This window comes from Cupressus sempervirens, chromosome 5 (genome assembly GCF_028749045.1).
Source record: "Cupressus sempervirens isolate cs-2001-9-10 chromosome 5, ASM2874904v1, whole genome shotgun sequence".
NCBI lineage: Eukaryota > Viridiplantae > Streptophyta > Pinopsida > Cupressales > Cupressaceae > Cupressus > Cupressus sempervirens.
The window spans coordinates 424,965,711-424,984,325 of record NC_143122.1 but is presented as its reverse complement, the minus strand read 5'-3'; the positions used below and the strand labels follow the sequence as shown (position 1 = coordinate 424,984,325).

Here is an 18,615-nt window from a genome sequence, read left to right as displayed (position 1 = left end):
CAAACCCATTTCTAAGTTAAGAAATTGTATTCCCCCACTCAAGGATTCAAAAAAATCTCTTCTAGACTCAAGGGTCTACAAGATTGAGTGCTCGTGTGGCATGCCCTACATAGGTGAAACTGGTCGCTCTGTTATCGCGAGGATCCGAGAGCACAGTGCTGACATCAAGCATGAGAGGATACAAATATCCACCCTAGCTGAGCACTCAACTTCCACCAAGCATCATATTTGTTTGGAGAATGCCAAAATCCTGTCGAAAGAGGACAATCATTTCAAGAGGAAGTTAAAAGAGGCCATTGCCATTAGCTATCATCCCATTAACCTCAATCAGGATGATGGGTGGTCCATTAACCATTCGTGGCACCCCTTGCTTGATACCCTTGACAACCTCCATTCTGGCACGCTCAACAGACTCCACCACCCTTGATGCTTTCTCAGTTTCCCTTCTTGCTTGCTCTTCTAGTTCTTATGTTTGACGTTTTCCTCTTCTCCTTCCCCTCTCTTCTCCTCTTTCCGTGGTGTGCAGTGCTCTCTCTCTCTCTCTCTCTCTCTCTCTCTCTCTCTCTCTCTCTCTCTCTCTCTCTCTCTCTCTCTCTCTCTCTCTCTCTCTCTCTTCTTGCACACTTCTTGCTTCTTTCTTTTGAGTGGGTTTTGTGCTTAGGCCCCTTGTTTTCTTGTTGACTTTTATTTTAGTGTCCTTTTGTCTCTAGTATTGTTTTTTTTTTATGTGGTTATCACCTTTCTATTCTGTACGCCCTCTTGTCGATTCTTTTGTTCTTTCCTTTTTATCAAAGCTACAAAGCATGTAAGAATAAAAAGATTTTCTCTTTTATCCCTACATACCTGGCAGCTTTGACATTTTCCTCCTTATATATTTATATTCATTTCACTATTTAGCATTGGTCATTTTTTTATTTCCCTATATATATAAAATTGTGTATATATAGATTTTTGTTTGCCTTCTTGTAGTTTTTTAGCCCTTTATGTGTGTGTGTGTGTGTGTGTGTGTGTGTGTGTGTGTGACTTATTTCATATATATATATATATATATATATATATATATATATATATATATATATATATATATATATATATATATATATATATATATATATATATATATATATATATATATATATATACTTATTTCCTATATATATATATATATATATATATATATATATTTTTTTTTTTTTTTTTTTTTTTTTTTTTTACTTATTTCACATATATATATCATATTTCATATATATATATATGATATGTGTGTGTGTGTGTGTGTGTGTGTGTGTGTGTGTGTGTGTGTCTGTGTATTTTACTTATTTCATATATATATATATATATATATATATATTTCATTTATATTATATAATATATTTTTTATTTATTTTATTTTATTTTATTTTTTTTTTTTTCATGTATATAGCTGTATTATAATCCATTAGCTATTGTAATTGTTTACAATGCTATACACTACACATATAGCTATATTATAATATAATAGCCAATATATTTATAAATTAATAACTATTATACTTATATATATATATATATATATATATATATATATATATATTGTTGTTTCTATTTTTAACCTTTTTCTTTTATTTCTTCTTTTTTATATTTTTTGGTGTGTGTAGCTTCTTATTTCTATTTTTTGTATTGCATTGTTTTGCGAGCTTCCCCCTTCACTTCTTATAATTCTTGAGAAAGGTCCAATCTGCATATCTTACTATCCTGCACTTTCTTATCCTAATGATGGATCATGTAGTGTGATCCGAAACGTTGATGAAATAAACACACACAATCGAATCCAGAAAACTTAGTACTTACAAATGGATTGTGGAAATCTGTTTCTGTTAATTAATCTAGTTGTTTCAGTTGTTTAAGTCAAGTTTTGGATTTTAGGTCTCTTTGGAGCCTAGACTTGGGAATTTGGGAAAAAAAGTCTTAAAATAAAGGGAAAATATTGTAATAAAGCCTAAAATGGATTTTATCATGTTATTACATAGTTTGATGAAGTTTAGAGGTGATTTGAGCAAGTTAGGAGGCAAAATGAAAAAGTTGCTACAATGTTGTCATGACAACATTTGCAATTTTGCAAAGTTGCATGACAACTTTGTCTCCATGAAGAAAAAATTATGTCTTTAAGACATAAGAGGGTTATTACCCACATAAAACTAAAATTTAATGGTATTTAATCCCTAAGAAATCCATTTTCCAGGGGTTAGAGTTCTAGAGCAAAAATTGAAGCATTTATTTTGCAAATTGTGAATTGTAGTTATTGTGACAACTAGATCTTCTTGCTCAATAAGATCCTTTAATGGATTGAATCCACCAAATTTGTGTGGGATTTGTGTAGTTAGATGAGTTATCTTAAATTTAGCATTTTTTTAAAGTTCTTTTCAATTCATTGGTGTAGTTTTGTAAATGTTTTTTGCAAATCAGGCAGTCACTAGTTCATTCAGGATTGTGTGAAAAATGGCTCCCCCATAAAACCCTATTGAGGAACCATCATGGTTTTGAGGATTATTTTAGGGGATCCCTTTTATAGTGTACATATGGAAGGAGAAAGCCATAAGACAAGTTTAACTATTTTTAAGAACAAGCCCTAGGCAAGTTCAATGCCACCTCACTAGGAGCTTGTCACAATGCAACTATGTTTTGATGTAGGGGTTTGATTGAGAATTTGATTTTAATTTCCATTTAATGAACCTTGACATTATATGGAAACCTTTGACAAATCTTATCCCTTGAACAATCCATCCACCCACATTGTGAAGAAGAAATCAGTTGACTAGTAAACAAGACACCTATTAGCCCTAGTAGCTCTTGAAAGTAGGAATCAGTTGTACGAAGCCAATGGAGAAATGAGACCTACTAAATATTTCATAACTCAGTAAAAATTCTCTAAATATCATAGTAGTTATTGGGGTTTTTTAGGGAAGTTTTGAAAGAAGAAGAAAAATCTAGTCAGGAAGGGCTATTAGGCCTAGTAGCCTAAAATTGTAGCACAGCTTGGAAATCAGTAGAGAAGTCTTTGATACCATAGTCTAAAGGGATCAAGTGAAGATATAAAAGATAAAAAAAATTTATTTAATACCCTACAAACACTACCTAAGGAGAAGAGTCAAAAGGAGCACTTAGATGAATCCAAGAAGAAGTTAAGGAGTGGAGATATTAACAATGGTAGACACCCCTAGTGAAGCACATTGAATGCAACCTATTGAAGAGGCATTGAAAAAGTCCTAGAAAAGTTGGAAAAGGACTTGGAAGATCCTATGAGTTAGGGTTAGGGTGTTGTGGAAACTAGGAATTGAGGGAGTCCTGGTGAAGTAGTGCAAGCACACTTGGGAGTATCTATCATATTGGTATCAAAGCCTACAAGATTAGGCATGTACATAAATGTTTCAAATAGAGGAGTTAGTAGGAGAGACTATAATGGTGAAAAATTTAGAATTAACAAAGAATGTGAATGAGCAAGAAGAAGAGAACAAATTTCTCAAAAGTATATTGGCTCAAATAGAGCATAAGTTGGACCAAGTGGAAGAAAAGACTAAATAAGTCAAGGATAAAGTTGAAGGAAAACATAAAGAGATAGCGATAGAAGATGAGGTCCCTAAACTAGACCCTATCCTAATAGAGGAACCCATCTTAAAAGAATTGAAAGCCTTAAGTGGAAAGACATTAGAGGGTATTCCAATCTTTAGTGGGAAAATGGAATTAGAAGTAGTTCTAGATTGGATTGAAGGACTTGAGAACCATTTTGAATGTGATGGGATAACTGAAGCCCCAAAAGTGAAAGTGGCTAAATCAAGGCCTATGGTTCTGCACTCACTTGGTGGAAATTCATCTAGGATGAGAGGGAAAAAGTAAAAAAGAAACCCATTTCCACTTGGAAAGACATGGTGGCTAGAATCAGAGAAGCCTATGTGCTAAAGGACTACGAGATTCAGTTGCACAAGAGAAGATAGAACCTTAGACAGAAGGATTTGGATGTTAACTCATACACAAAGGAGTTTCATAAGTTATGCATGAGGTCTAGGTTTGTAGATGATAAAAGTGTGAAGTTAGCCAGGTATCTAAATGTCTTAAGATGGACTACACAAGAAGAATTAAGTTTATTGACCCCTACCACAATGAAAAGATGCCACCAAATTTTAGTCAAGGTGGAAGAGAATTTGAAGAGGAAATAAAATTCAAGAAGTACTAGAGGAAGAGGAAGAGGAAAAGCTAGCAGAAGAAATAGAGGAGGTTATGGTGGTAGGAACATAGAGTCAAAGACCCAAGGTACAATTAAGTCAACTGAATATCATGAGGGAAGTTCAAGTAGAGGAGGTTTCAATGGAGGAAGAGGTGCTAGTAGAAGTTGGAGAGGAAGGAACAATGGACAAGGAAGAGGTTCCTACTGTTAGGATAAACCACAAACAGAAATAAAAACTACATGCAAATATAACCAATAACAGAAAATAATAGATCACACAGAAATGAACACAAGACACCAAGATTTAACGTGGTTCACCCAATCCCTGGGCTACGTCCACCAAACAGCAAGTCCAATCTTATTACAATCCAATGATTACAACCTGATTACAATTTGTAATCCCTTACAGCTCAATACTGCCGCAAGAACCAATTTTGCATCACAACATAATGACAAATACCCAACTCTAAACCCTTTTATACAAGTATTAAATCGCTTTAGGGTTATAACATGTCGGCCATAATTAGCCATAACTTTAGTGGCGAATATACGAATGGCAAATAGTACCAAAATGATTGGCGAATAGTACCAAAAAAATTAAGGCATGGTTTTGAAGTATGTAAATGATAAAGCTTTCTAATATACTCAGTTCATAACAATACAAAGAATCACAAATAGAGAATTATAACTATGAAAATGAAGAAACCACAAGATATGAACCGGAAACTTAATTCTTCTTTTCATTATTCCATTTTAGATTACATTCTCCATTCATCGATTCTCATTCATTCCTCTTACTCTGCCCTATTCTACCCTCCTACTGCTTCCTTTCATCGAATGACAGAATATAATAAAGATTTCTCAAAAACTAATTTCCAACTACCCACAACCGACTCACGCTAATTCCTCTAACGGTTCTTCATGATCGAAGAGTAAACATATTACTAATGCATTTATTAAATCAAAATACTAATGTCTCCCCAACCAACTACATCCATATTGACTTTGAAAAAATTAGAATGCATGTAATGTCCAAAGTCTATGAATTGTTTTGAATCTTGTGATGCTCCTGCATCATACTCCTAAGGACAAAAAAATTCAAGTCCCGTTGAATTGTTGTGATCTTCTTCTGAGTCTTCCAATTGTATGGTATCACAATGATGACTGAATTAATGCTGCTTGCCATAACATGTTGATTCCAAACTGTAGAATGAATACCCTTCATGATATCTTTGTTGAATTTTGGAAGAAATACCTTAGTCAGCCTCATATCACGTGCATACCAATCAACTGGATCCATAATATGATCTTCTCCCTGTTTGTAAATCTCTAGAGCATCACATTCATCAACAAATACTTCATCCTTGTCATCAATAGTCTTCTCTTCAGCATCTGATCTTTGCACTACATATTTTCCTTCCTGATCATTTTTGTCAACATCTCCATCATCTAGGCATATCATTTCTTCAACCATTCCTATCACCAACTCTCCTTCATCTGCAAGAACCTTTTCCTCACAAAGTTCAACAACAACCTCCTATTGTTCACTCTCACTCTCACTCTCTACACCAACATTCATCTGCTGTCCGTGCCCTTCCAATGGAATGTGTACCACTTCTTGATCCTTGTCTTCATCAACAACTTCATCTTCATCTACTGCTTGTTCCAAAAGCAATGCTATCCTCTCTCATTTTGCAATACTCTTATCTAACTCTTCTCTAAGGTTCTTGTAACTTTTTTCTTCTTGTTCTTCCAAAAACCTTCTTAGGCTTCTCAACTCCTCCTATCTCATCCATTCTATTTCTTTCTTTCTTGCTTCTTCTTCCTTCTTTTTTCTTTCTCTTTCTTCTCTCTCCTTTTTATCCTCGTACAAGTACTCCTTCAATGCCTTAATTATTTCTCTTTCACTCCTTGTCAAAACCATCTTCTCAAATCAATTAAATAGTACCCACTAATTATGAAGTATGTACAGTACTTTCCTGATCAGTCACCACAATCTAACACCTACTTGGTACTATGAAATGCTATCACTATAATCAATTGTGACACCCTTCTTATAGGTGTCTAGAGAAAGGGTCTACAACACAAGGTGGTGATAAAAGGGCTAATCTTGTCCAAGAAGAGTCTAGTAGCAATTAAAAACATGCAAAGGTGCCCTTGGAATCAGAATAAGGGGATAATTTGATGATTAGAAGGACATTGGTCAAAGAGCCAATGAGGGAAGAACCTAGTCAAAGAAGAGCACTATTCAGAATGAATTGCAAGATCATGGGTAATATATGCAAAGTCATCATTGGGTAAGGGTCAACTAACAATATTGTGTTAGAAGAGGCAATTAGCAAACTAAAATTTCAAAGGATTCCCCATAGAAATCCATAAAGAGTCACATGGTTGAACATGGTATAACGTATCCTTGTAAATGAATAAGCATGGGTGGATTTCTCCATTAGAAGATACAAATATAGGATACTGTGTGATGTGTTGCCAATGGATGTTTGTCACCTCCTATTGGGGCAGCCTTGGAAATTTGACATACAATCCATGCATGATGGAGCCAAGGATGCCTACTCTTTCAAGAAAGATGGCATGACTTTTAAAATCTTGTCTCTATTAGAAGAAGGAGAATGAAAATCCTTAGGGCCTAATGTCCTTTTGGTGAGTGAAAAGGAGTTCTTCCAAACCTTGGAAGATGGTGATGGAGTAGGATATGCATTGATTATGAAATCTAAGCAAGAGAATTCAAAAAATAAGATAGAGATCCCTATGGAGATACAAGAGATGTTGAAGTAGTTCAGTGACATTGTAAGTGATGGACAACCAACTACCCTACCCCCTCCAAGAGCCATTAGACATTAAATAGATTTCATCCTAGGAGCCATCCTACCTAAAAAATCTCATATAAGATGACTACTCAACAAAATGAGGAGATTTTCAAACAAGATGACTACTCAACAAAATGAGGAGATTTTCAAACAAATTTAAGAACTTATGGACCAAGGATTCACTAGGAAGAGTATAAGCCCATATGTTGTCCCTACTTTCCTAGCACCCAAGAAAGGAGGTACTTAGAGGTTGTGTGTTGATTTGAGATCCATAAAAAATATCATTATTTGGTATAGATTCCCCATTCCAAGAATAGAAGACCTAATGGATTATATAGGGGAAGCCAAGTACTTCACCAAAATTGACCTAAAAAGTGGTTGTCATCATATAAGGATCAGAGAAGGGGGTGAATGGAAGACAACCTTGAAGACTATAGAGGGCTTGTATGAGTGCCTTGTGATGTCATTTGGGCTATCCAATGCTCCATCCACATTCATGAAGCTTATGAATGAGGTATTAAAAGACTACATTGGTAAGTTTGTTGTAGTGTACCTTGATAACTTTAGTAAAACTAGAGAAGAGAATTTAAAGCATGTACAAATTGTGCTTAAGAAGTTGTATGAAGAAAAACTAATGATAAATTTGGACAAGTGTGAGTTCATGACGCAGGAACTAGTATACCTTTTTTTTGTCTCAAGGGAGTCTAAAAATGGATCTAAGAAAGGTGGAGGCCATTGTCGCCTTGCCTACCCCTAAGACTACATCATAGGTAAGGAGCTTTCATGGTTTGGGACAATACTATAGAAAATTTATAAAACAGTTAAGTGTTATTTGTGCTCCCATGTTGGATACCATAAAGGGTGGAATGAGAACTAAGTTTCAGTGGAATCAACAAGAAGACTAGAGATTTGAAGTATTGAAAAAGAGGCTAGCCTCTCAACCTATCCTAGTGCTTCCTAGTTTTGAAAAAAATTTCATAATGGAGTGTAATGCTAGCAATATTTTCATAGGAACTATATTAAGTCAAGAAGAGAGACCAGTGTCTTTTCATAGTGAGATGCTCAGTGATGCAAAGTGGAAGTACTCTTCCTATGACCTAGAACTGTATGCACTTGTACAAGCATTGAGAAAATGGAGACATTATCTCCTTCCCAAGGATTTTGTGATCTATTTTGATAATCAAGCCCTTATATTTTTGAACTCCCAAGACAATCTCAGTTGCAAACACATGAAATGTGTAGGATCCTTGCAAGTTTATATATTCAACATCAAGCATAAGAAGGGGCAATAGAATAAGGTAGTTGATGCACTAAGAAAGAGGCTTTTGACAATGCAAGAAATTCAATTGCAGAGCATAGGGATTGAAAGTTTCAAGTACTTGTATTCAGAAGATGAAGATTTTGCAAAGATCTAAAAGGTATGTAAGCAACTTAAAAACCATTTCTATGGTAATTTTTCTGATTATACTATGAAGAGTGATTTTTTATTTAAGGGTAGTCAGCTTTTTGTCCCTTAGGGATCAATCATGGAAAATTTAATTCAAGAAGAGCATAATGGAGCACTTAGTGGTCACTTTGGAGTCAATAAAACTCAAGAGCTAGTTCAGATGTTTTAGTATTAGCCACGATGAATCCGGATGTTAGGAAATATGTGGAGTGTTGTGTAGTGTGTCCAAAAGCCAAAGGTACATCATCTAATAAAAGCCTCTATCAACCTCTTCCCATCCAAGTAGACCATGGGAGTGTCTAAGCATGGATTTTATAGTAGGTATGCCAAGAAAAAAACAAGGATTTGATAGTATATATGTCATAGTGGAAAAATTCAATAAAATGGCACATTTTTTTCCCTTGTAAGACTATCCATCATGCTTTTTATATTGCACATTTTTTCTTCGAGGAAGTAGTAAGGATACATGGGTTACCTCTGAGTATAGTGTCAAATGGGGATGCTAAATTTATGAGCCATTTTTGGAAAATATTGTGTCAAAAGCTTGGCATGAATCTATCTTTTGGGTCTTCTTATCACCCTTGGATAGATGTTCAAACTAAGGAGGTAAATAGGAGTCTAGGTAACCTACTGAGATGCCTCACAAAATAATATGGGAATACTTGGGATCAACTGTTGGGACAAGAAGAGTATGCTTATAATGACACAATCAATAGAGCCATAGGAAGGAGTCCTTTCAAAGTGGTCTATGGGTTTCATCCTAGAGGGATTTATGAGCTCAGAGAGTTGAAAGATGGATCTAAAGGGAGTGGGTATGCTGAGGATTTTTCCCATTCAATGAAGGAAGTACATGACTTGGTGAGAAAGACTTTAGCAAAGAATAATGCAAAGATCACACAAAGGGTTCATGAAAAAAAGAAGGAACTATAGTTTCAAGTAGGAGATCTTATGATGGTACATTTTAATAAAGCAAGGTTACATGAGGGAATTCCCAATAATTTGCAGATGAGGAGATTAGGACCTTGCACCATTCTTTCTAAGTATGGTAACAATGCTTACAAGGTGGAACTCCCTGAAGACATAGGACTGTCTCATGCCTTCAATGTGAAAGAATTGGTTCAGTATAAGGGTCCAACACCTAATCTATATCAGAGCCTCATAGAGGTCATACACTAGCTAGAAGACTTATAGTTACCCTCTACACCAGCCAAGAAAGTAGAAAAGATTCTTGATTCAAGAATCTATAAGAAGACAAGATAGAAAGTATGTTGGGAACACCTGATCAAGTGGAATCGACATGGAGATTCAAAGGATACTTGGATAAAATAAAAAAAGTTCCAAAAGTTGGGGTTAGACTCCAACTTAATTAGTCCAGTGATGACTTGAAGTCTTTTTTCTTGGGAGAATGGTGCAGGAGCACCAAGGACATCAATTAGGTCCTAGTTTTTTATTGTGTCTTGTACTAACCTTAGCCATGTTAGGGATATTTTACAAGTCCTTATAATGTCTTTTTTTTTTTTTTTTAGAAGGAATAGGTTATACTTAGACTAATCTAGTTGTTTTAGTTGTTTAAGTCAAGTTTTGGTTTTTAGGTCTCTGGCCTAGACTTGGGAATTTGGGAGAAAAGTCCTTAAATAAAGTGAAAATATTGTAATAAAGCCTAAAATATATTTCATCATTTTATTACATCACTTTATTAATTTTAGAGGTTATTTGAGAAAGTTAGGAGGCAAAATACAAAAGTGGCTACAATGTTGTCGTGACAACATTTGCAATTTTGTAAAGTTGCATGACAACTTTGTCTCCATGAAGAAAAAAGTATTTCCTTAAGGATTAAGAAGGTTATTAACCAAAAAAATAAAATTTAAGTGTATTTGATCCCTAAGAATCCCATTTTCTAGGGGTTAGAGATCTAAAGCATGAATTGAAGCACTTATTTTGTAAATTGTGTATTGTAGTTATTGTGATAGTTAGATCTTCTTGCAGCTTGATAAGATCCTTCAATGGATTGAATCCACAAAATTTGCATGGTATTTGTGTACTTATATGAGTTATCTTATATTTATCATTAATTTTAATTTCTTTCCAGTTAATTAATATAGTTTTGTAAATTATTTTTGCAAATCTAGTCATTGGTTCATTCAAAACTATGTGTGTGAAAAATGGCTCCCCCATAAAACCCTATTATGGAATCATCATGATGTTGAGGGATATGCTAGGTGATCCCCTTTACATTGTACATATGGAAGGAGAAGGCTAGAAGTCAAGTTTAGCTATTTTTAAGAACAAGCCCTAGGCGAGTCCAGTGCCACCCAACTAGGAGCTTGTCACAGTGCAACTGTGTTTTGATGCAGGGTTTCGATTGAGAATTTGATTTTAATTTACATTTAATGAACCTTGATTTTATAAAGAGATATTTGAACAATCCATCCACCCACATTGTGAAGAAGAAATTAGTTGGTTGGTAAACAAGACACGTATTAGCCCTGGTAGCCCTTGAAAGTATGAATCAGCTATATGGAGGCCATGGAGAAATGAGACCTAATAAATCTTGCATAACTCAATAAATGGTGTCTGAATATCACATTAGTTTTTTGGGTTGTTTTGGAAATTTTTGAAAGAAGGAGAAAAACCTAGTTAGGAAGTGTTATTAGGCCTAGAAGCCTAAAATTGCAGTATAGTTTGGAAATCAGTTGAGAATTCCTTGATACCCTAGTCTAAAGGGATAAAGTGAAGATCTAAAAGATTCCTAGAAGATATTGAATCCCCTACAAACACTATTCATGGAGAAGAGAAAAAAGGAGCACTTAGATGAATCCAAGAAAAAGTTAAGGAGTGGAGATCTTAACAATAGTAGACACCCCTAGTGAAGCACATTGAATGCCACCTATTAAAGAGGCATTGAATAATTCCTAGTCAAGTTGGAAAAGGACTTGGAAGATCCTATGATTTAGGGTTAGGGTCTTGTGGAAATTAGGAATTGAGGGAGTCCTAGTGAGGTAGTGCAACCACACTTAGGAGTATCTATCACAACTCTCCAAGTAAACATTGACCTTGGACTTCCATAATTTCTAGGTTTACAGATTCAAACTTCTTGATTCTATATTTCTCTTGGTTTCAATTTCTTCCATAGTTTGACAATTCATTTTCAAATCTAAATTGGAATCCTCTAGGGTATCCCTCAAGATGAGTTCAATTCCTTCTTTTTCATTTCATAGCACTTACTTTTATATATTGAATCAAATATATTCATGTGTTTGGTTATCATATATGCTCTTTTGTTACTTAATTTTTAATTAGTCAATCTACTTGTACTAGATCAATTAATTAATTAATCTACATTATAAAAAAAGGTAAATAAAAAACAATAGGAATGTATCCTTTACTATATATGTTTAAAAGAACTTGGGCTTAGTATTCCCACCCTTATATCTATTTTTTGGATTGTGAACTAATCTAATTCGAGTTCTCTTGAAGGTTATGTTGTCACTTAGATTACACCCTTGTGTTGAAGTTTAACTTTTAGCAATACAGTGAAACATGAGATGATCCTTGGCCTGTGGGTATGTCATGTTAAGGATCAACCTCCAGTAAAAAGGGTTGATTTTCCTTGAATCACCTACTGAAACTAGACTTGAACTTGGTAGGAAAAGGGATCGAAAAAGAAAACTAAACTGGAAACAAAAGTGATTCATCGAAACTATGAAGGTGGTGCAACTTTGAATGCAAAACTCACAGCTAGAAATGAATATAACAGATTGATCACAAAAATATCCTACTAACATTAAGTGCATGAAATGCAAAAAGGTGTGGGTTTTAAGAGAATGAAACATTTTCACAACTTTTAAACCAAGATTACACACAAATTACACTTAGTTAACTTGAAACTATCTCTCAGATGCCTCAAAATATTAACCTTTAAGCCAAGAATTTATGAAAATTCACATTAACTTATAATTAAAACACTTTAGAAGACAAAGAAAAATAGAAAATATGACCAAAAAGGATCAATGTTATATTACTTTCAGAAGGAGCAAATGCTCAAAAATTGCATCAAAAAAGTGTGACTTGAGCTACAAACAAAGCTAACTCTTCAAGGAGAAGAAATGCCAAGTCCAAGGAGGTAAAATGCAAGAACTAACTGAAAAACACCAAGGAAGGGGGTATAAATAGGTTCAAAAACCCACAAATGCATCATCCCCTCAAAATGGAAATATATACATGATTCCCTTCAAATCCGTCGGTTGGTGAAATTTAACATCTCCATGGATCATGTTGAATTTTGCAATATGACATTTTCCCAAATTTGGCTAGTAGATGTATGCAACAAGGGAAATATTTTGAAAATACTTCAACCAAATCAACCCTCCAAATCCATGACTTATGCATAATAAAATCCAATTATCTCCTCAAATCTTGCATTTTAAAAATTACATTTAAATGGAATGATTTATAAAAATATCATTCATTTAAATGTTTGAATTAAATGCGGATGCAAAAATAATAATAAACCCTTATACATATGATTTAATTACATCTCAAATATAAAATCCCCTTATAACTTCATGGAAACATAAAATCCACCTTCTTACATACTTAAACATTGATTATTAAAAACACCCATTTTGCATACATAAGCACCACCCTTCTTACACTTTAAAAAATAAATTTCTCCCTCAATATATAAATATTTCTCCTTACAACCTAAAGGCTTCCCACCTCCAAATATTTAAAATAATAAATCCACAAAATAACCCCTTCTAAATGGTTCCTCAAAAATAATAAATAAAGCCTTCATTAAAACTCAATGTTAAAACAAGGAAAAGCTTCAAAATGCCCAAAAATGATACCCTAGCTTGATTCATGTTGGAACTCCAAGATTTTTGGAGGGAAGTTACCATTTTTTGCAGCACCTGGATCGACTTTGAAGGTTCTTGAACTTGGAAACAAAATATTTATATGCATTTCCCTTCACATTTGACCATTTTGGTTTGAGAAATATGCAGCCGCCTGTATGCATTTGATTATTTCATTTCCATGAATATTTCTTTTTGTTTTGGATGTTTTTTATCATTTTTTTTGTTGATATACTTGTTAAATTTGGTTGTTCATTCTATGCATGCACTTGACTCCTCTATTCTTGCAATGAGGGTTAGATTGTTTGCAAGACTGCATATGCAAATGTATCCATTATTCTGAGGTTGTGGTTGTATGCTTAAATTGCTTGTATTTGTTGTTGTATATTATGGTATTTGATATCTTTAGAGGCCTCACTCTATTTGGTATTTTGTCTCTTCATTTCGTTTCATTATTCGCTATATTTTAATGAGTCCAAAACTTGATCTCTTGGGGTTGTTTGCTCTTTAAATTCTTCAAATTTTAAATCTGATTTGCTACATATTATTGCTCTCTTTCTTTTCATGTTGATGCAAAATATGATTGGGCTCCGTGTGCATTCTTGAATGGAATCATTTTTAATGTGATAATGCAGCCCCAATATGTTATGGCTATGTATATTACTCCTTCTCAATGGCGGTCTATAAATGCACATGATGGTTGTATCATTTCTTTGGATGAATGTACTTGCTTTATTGCTGGAAATGAATATGTAATTCTATTTTTGTTCATTTTTGTTGTTGAACATATGGAGATCCATTATATATATTCTTTTTGTATGAGTATCATTCTCAACACCAAGTCTTTGTATTCATGTTAAAACTCTTAATTTGGCATTTGATATATCTAGATAATGAAAATGCTTTCATTTGATGCTCTACCATGTAAATGTTGATCGGATTTTCATTGCTCCATTATCTATGAAAAGAGTATTACTTTCAGCATTTAACATGTATTCTGAAACTCCATCTTCACTTGGGCACTTATGATGCATATTTTCACTATTTAATCTCATGACGTATTAAGTAAATCATTGAATTGGCGATTACTTTCACGTCGAATCTTTGCCATTTGTCGATCCTGTCTCATGGGTCGATCATCATTTGGTGAATAGCGCATGTAATGCAGGTCAACTGCATTGCCAAATATTTATCAGATTTGGGTCCAATGCCCGTGGTAGTTGCCCATTAGTTATCACATGATTGGTTAAAAATATCGGTCCAATCACCAATTGTAATATATGTTTTGGATACATTTATTTTAAACATTTCGCCATTCTTTGCATGTTGTTCCTTATTTGCCAACATTCTTTCACCATTACTACAACCAAATAATTTTTCCTTGGGTTGGGCATTGCCTACCATTTTCTCGACGTGTGTCAACCACTAGCCTTATTTAGCCAATTGTTTACTATTGTGGGCTTGCATAGGAAGGTGTGTTTCACCTACATTTGACATTTCCACTTGTTAATCTTGTGTAATTCACCAACCTAAATTGGACTATAAGATATTATTATTCTACACAATTCACTCTTTTCTGGTCTAGAGACTGGCATTTCTTATTGTTGTCAAAGTTTCATAGTGCTGAGTGCATTACCCATTGACTCGTGGACCATGGTTTTCATAAAAGGCAAGTGATTTTTAATTTATTTTTTATGTTGAATGTGGTATTGGTACTAGTTATTTTTTTGGTTTTACTATTCAGTGTCCACTGGTGACTGGACATCTCACATGCTAAGATAGCCTATAAGTTTGTGAATGTTATCAGATAGTACCATAGACTATAGTACCGTAGCAGTAGTACCCTTTTTATGAGAATGAATCATCTTATTATTATTATATGTAGTCTAAGTAGTCTACTATCACTATTCACAGTCTTTGACTCGTCACTATTTGAGTCTTTTGTTCAACAACTACGTTGATTTATTTTTTGTAGCCTTTATCGATTTGCAATGTCAAACAAGAAGGGTAACAGGGGTTCCAGAAGGATCCCTGAAATCCAAGAGAGGCCACCATTATGAAAACACATAACCATATTGGCATCTTTTGGTGGTGGAAATGTTGGCAACCTAGAAGATTCACAAGTTAGATGTCCAATACTTATTGAAAAAGGAGATTCATCACAAGTTGGAGACCATATTAAAGAAGTTCAAGTTGGTGAACCTGATATTTCAGTCGAGGATGAACTTGAACATGATTTGGAGGCACTTCCCCTAAGTAGGGAGTCACAAACTGATATTATAGAGTTGGAGTCAGTTAATGACCAATCGGGTGAGAAAATCAAAACTGATTCCATAAATCATGTTCATGCACAAAAGGGGAAAATAAAATTAGAATAAAAAAAAGATCGATCTCACTAGGATTTTTCTAAAAAGAATTTTCAATTAGAATGGGTGGAAAATTACTGGTTCATTGAACCAATGGCCAATCCAATTGATGGTGAGCCTCTTGTAGAATGTAGATGTAAGATTTGCACAAAGATAACAAAGAAAGAGAAGAGGTTGCAACTTAAACTTGATACCATAGAAAAGCATGTCAGTAAAGTTTACAAAAAGGAAACTATATATGGAGTTGAAAAATCTATGCTAACTTGGAAAATAAAGGACAACTATCTACATATCAGGAATGCCAAGATATACGAGTTAAACAAGCAATTACGGGAGAAGCATTCTGTAGTAAAAGGTTTCATTGAAGATTTCATTGGGAAAGCAATGGAAGTGCAAAATATGAAAAAAATAGTTCAATTAAGTGTGGTCTTTTATATTTTGAGTAGAGGACATCTTATGATAGACTACCATTCAATTAATGCCTTATTGTATTCTTTTAAAGTTTGAAACTATCTGAATAGTCACTAGTCAATAAACAGCAGGTGGGAATGGGCTAGATGTCTTACATAGGTTGAAAAAGAAGATATGAAGGAAAAAATAAAACACTCAAATTTCATTGTATTGTCTCTAGATGAACTCACAACAATTGATAATACTTCATGGGTGTGCATGCATGTTTATACTATAAATGATTTTTTCCATCAACCCTTTCTACTATTTGTTGCTAAATTAAATTGTAGTGCGACAGCTAAAAATTTATATGATTTATTAAAGAATACTCTAATTGAATGTGGAGGTTTGGATAACATGGAGATTGCCAAAAATTTGGTGTGTGATGGAGTGGATGGAGCTTCAATTATGCAAGGTCATAAAGATGGTCTTTGCAAAAAGATCAAGAATGATTTGGCACCCTACACTATTCCCATTCATCACATGGCCCATTGAATGAATCTAGCTTTTGAAATTGTCAGGGATTTTGGTTGTGTAAGTAAAGTGGAATCTCTAATCAAAGAGATTTACCAATACTTTTGTCGAAGTCCAAAACGAATCCAAGAATTTTAACACTTTTTTCAAGGACTTACTAATGGGAGGAAGCTTCTTAAAGACAATAATACTAGATGGATCTCTTTGGATGGACCAGTGCATTGAGTATTCTCTGAATATCCATCATTGCTTGGACTAATTCACTCTATGCGAGACAAATTCCCTCGGTTATATTCAAGTCTAACTAATGCTAAGATACTTTTAACTTTAGTAGCTATTATCTCCATGCTACAAGACATGAGAAATATTATAAAAAAAGTTCAACAAAGAGCTACGTACATTGTAGAATATAATAAGCTGCATAAAATGACATGTAATAGCCTGGATACTATGTATCAATTACTACCCTTAGATGAATCAAAGTTTGCAAACTGGATAGAAATCACATATTTGAACAATCTTGGGAACTTTTTAATATTGTTGCAAATGATGAGGTATGTGCTAGGGTATGTGGAGTTGACATACCAATGTATTACTATGCCTGTGTCAACATTGACTCCAACCCCAATGAAGTAGGAAGCAAAGTAGAATCAAAACCAGAGAAGGTACTTTCATGTGTTACGAGTGAAGACATCAAGAAGATCAAAGATTGTATGCTTGACTCTATCAAGCGAGTTTGCTACAATCTTCCATCAAAAATTAGATTCAAATTCCCTCCAGAGGAACTACTCAAAGCAATGTCAATTGTTTTTCCTCAATATTGGTCTCTAAACTATCCAACTGATTTTTGAAGAAGGATGATGACTTTGGTTCAACATTTTTGTAAACTTAAAGTTATCAATGAAGTAGCTATAAATGGAATTTTAGATGAATCTGACTGAGAGATCAATCATATTCTTTTGCAAACATAATGAGGGAACAATATGATCTTATGGAGAATCCAAATGAAGAGGAAGCGGTAAAAAAGCTTTGGAAAAACCTTAGTGAGAGAAATCAATTGAGAGAGTTGATACCAAAATATTCCAAGCTTACTGATTTATGTTTGACAATGATATTGAGTTCAGTGGAGGATGAGAGAGTTTTTAGTACTTTGGGCTTCTTGGAGTCAAAGGTTAGAAACAAATTAGACAAAAATTTGGATAATTGTTTGAGGCTCTATAATTCTAGGTATGAGGTAGATAGTTTCCCTTATGATAGGGCTCTCAACATTTGGAGAAACAAATGTCAAAGAAGAGGGATGACCAACATTTCAAACCCAAATGACATTGGCAATGGTGGTGGCAGTGGTAGTGGTGGTGGCAGTGGCAGTGGCAGTGGTTCATGTCCTGATATTGGAAGCAATAAACATGATGTTGACTTTGGTATGTATAGTTGTAGGTCAGTTTGTAATTGTATACATAATCAGATTATTACTACATAATACATTATGTTTGTAAAATCACATTGCCAATTTTTCACATTTCCAATTGTACAATTTTTTCAAGTAGTAAGGAAATTTTTTCCATCTGCTCTGTGTATTAATAGTATGCCAATGTCTGGCTGTCCAACTATCTTGATATGCTAGCTCTTGATTTTTGTAACAATTAACATTAAACAAAGTTGAAATTAAATCCAAAATTTGAAATTAAAGAGCAACAAGTAACAAAATGATTATAGTACTATTACTTACTAAGTTGTTACTTCTTAGTGCTATCAGCTATGACTACCACTGACAACAATAGTAATAGTTTGAGAAGATGACCCGCTCCAATGAATACTTCAAAGAGATAGTTTTACATGAATCAAAAAAATTATCTATAATTGCATTCATTGTTGATAGTTGTTTGATGCAACTTGCAATTCTTTCTAGAGTGGTTTTCTCAGGCAAGTTGCCTAAATCAGAATTCATGGTGTTTTGCAACTTTTTCATGTAATCTTCTTTTCCAATGAATTTTTTGTC

The 18,615-nt window shown here is 34.1% G+C and overlaps 1 protein-coding gene across 1 annotated transcript in view; it reads left to right on the top strand.

Annotated features, from left to right (window-relative positions):
• The window catches only part of LOC149556601 (uncharacterized), a 558-nt gene extending 131 nt beyond the window's left edge, over positions 1 to 427 (top strand). Inside the window, exon 1 of the mRNA XM_089829925.1 lies at positions 1 to 427. This exon is cut by the window's left edge and continues 131 nt beyond it. Within this exon, the coding sequence (XP_089686051.1) occupies positions 1 to 427 (427 nt within the window).
• Positions 428 to 18,615: the final 18,188 nt, after the last annotated feature.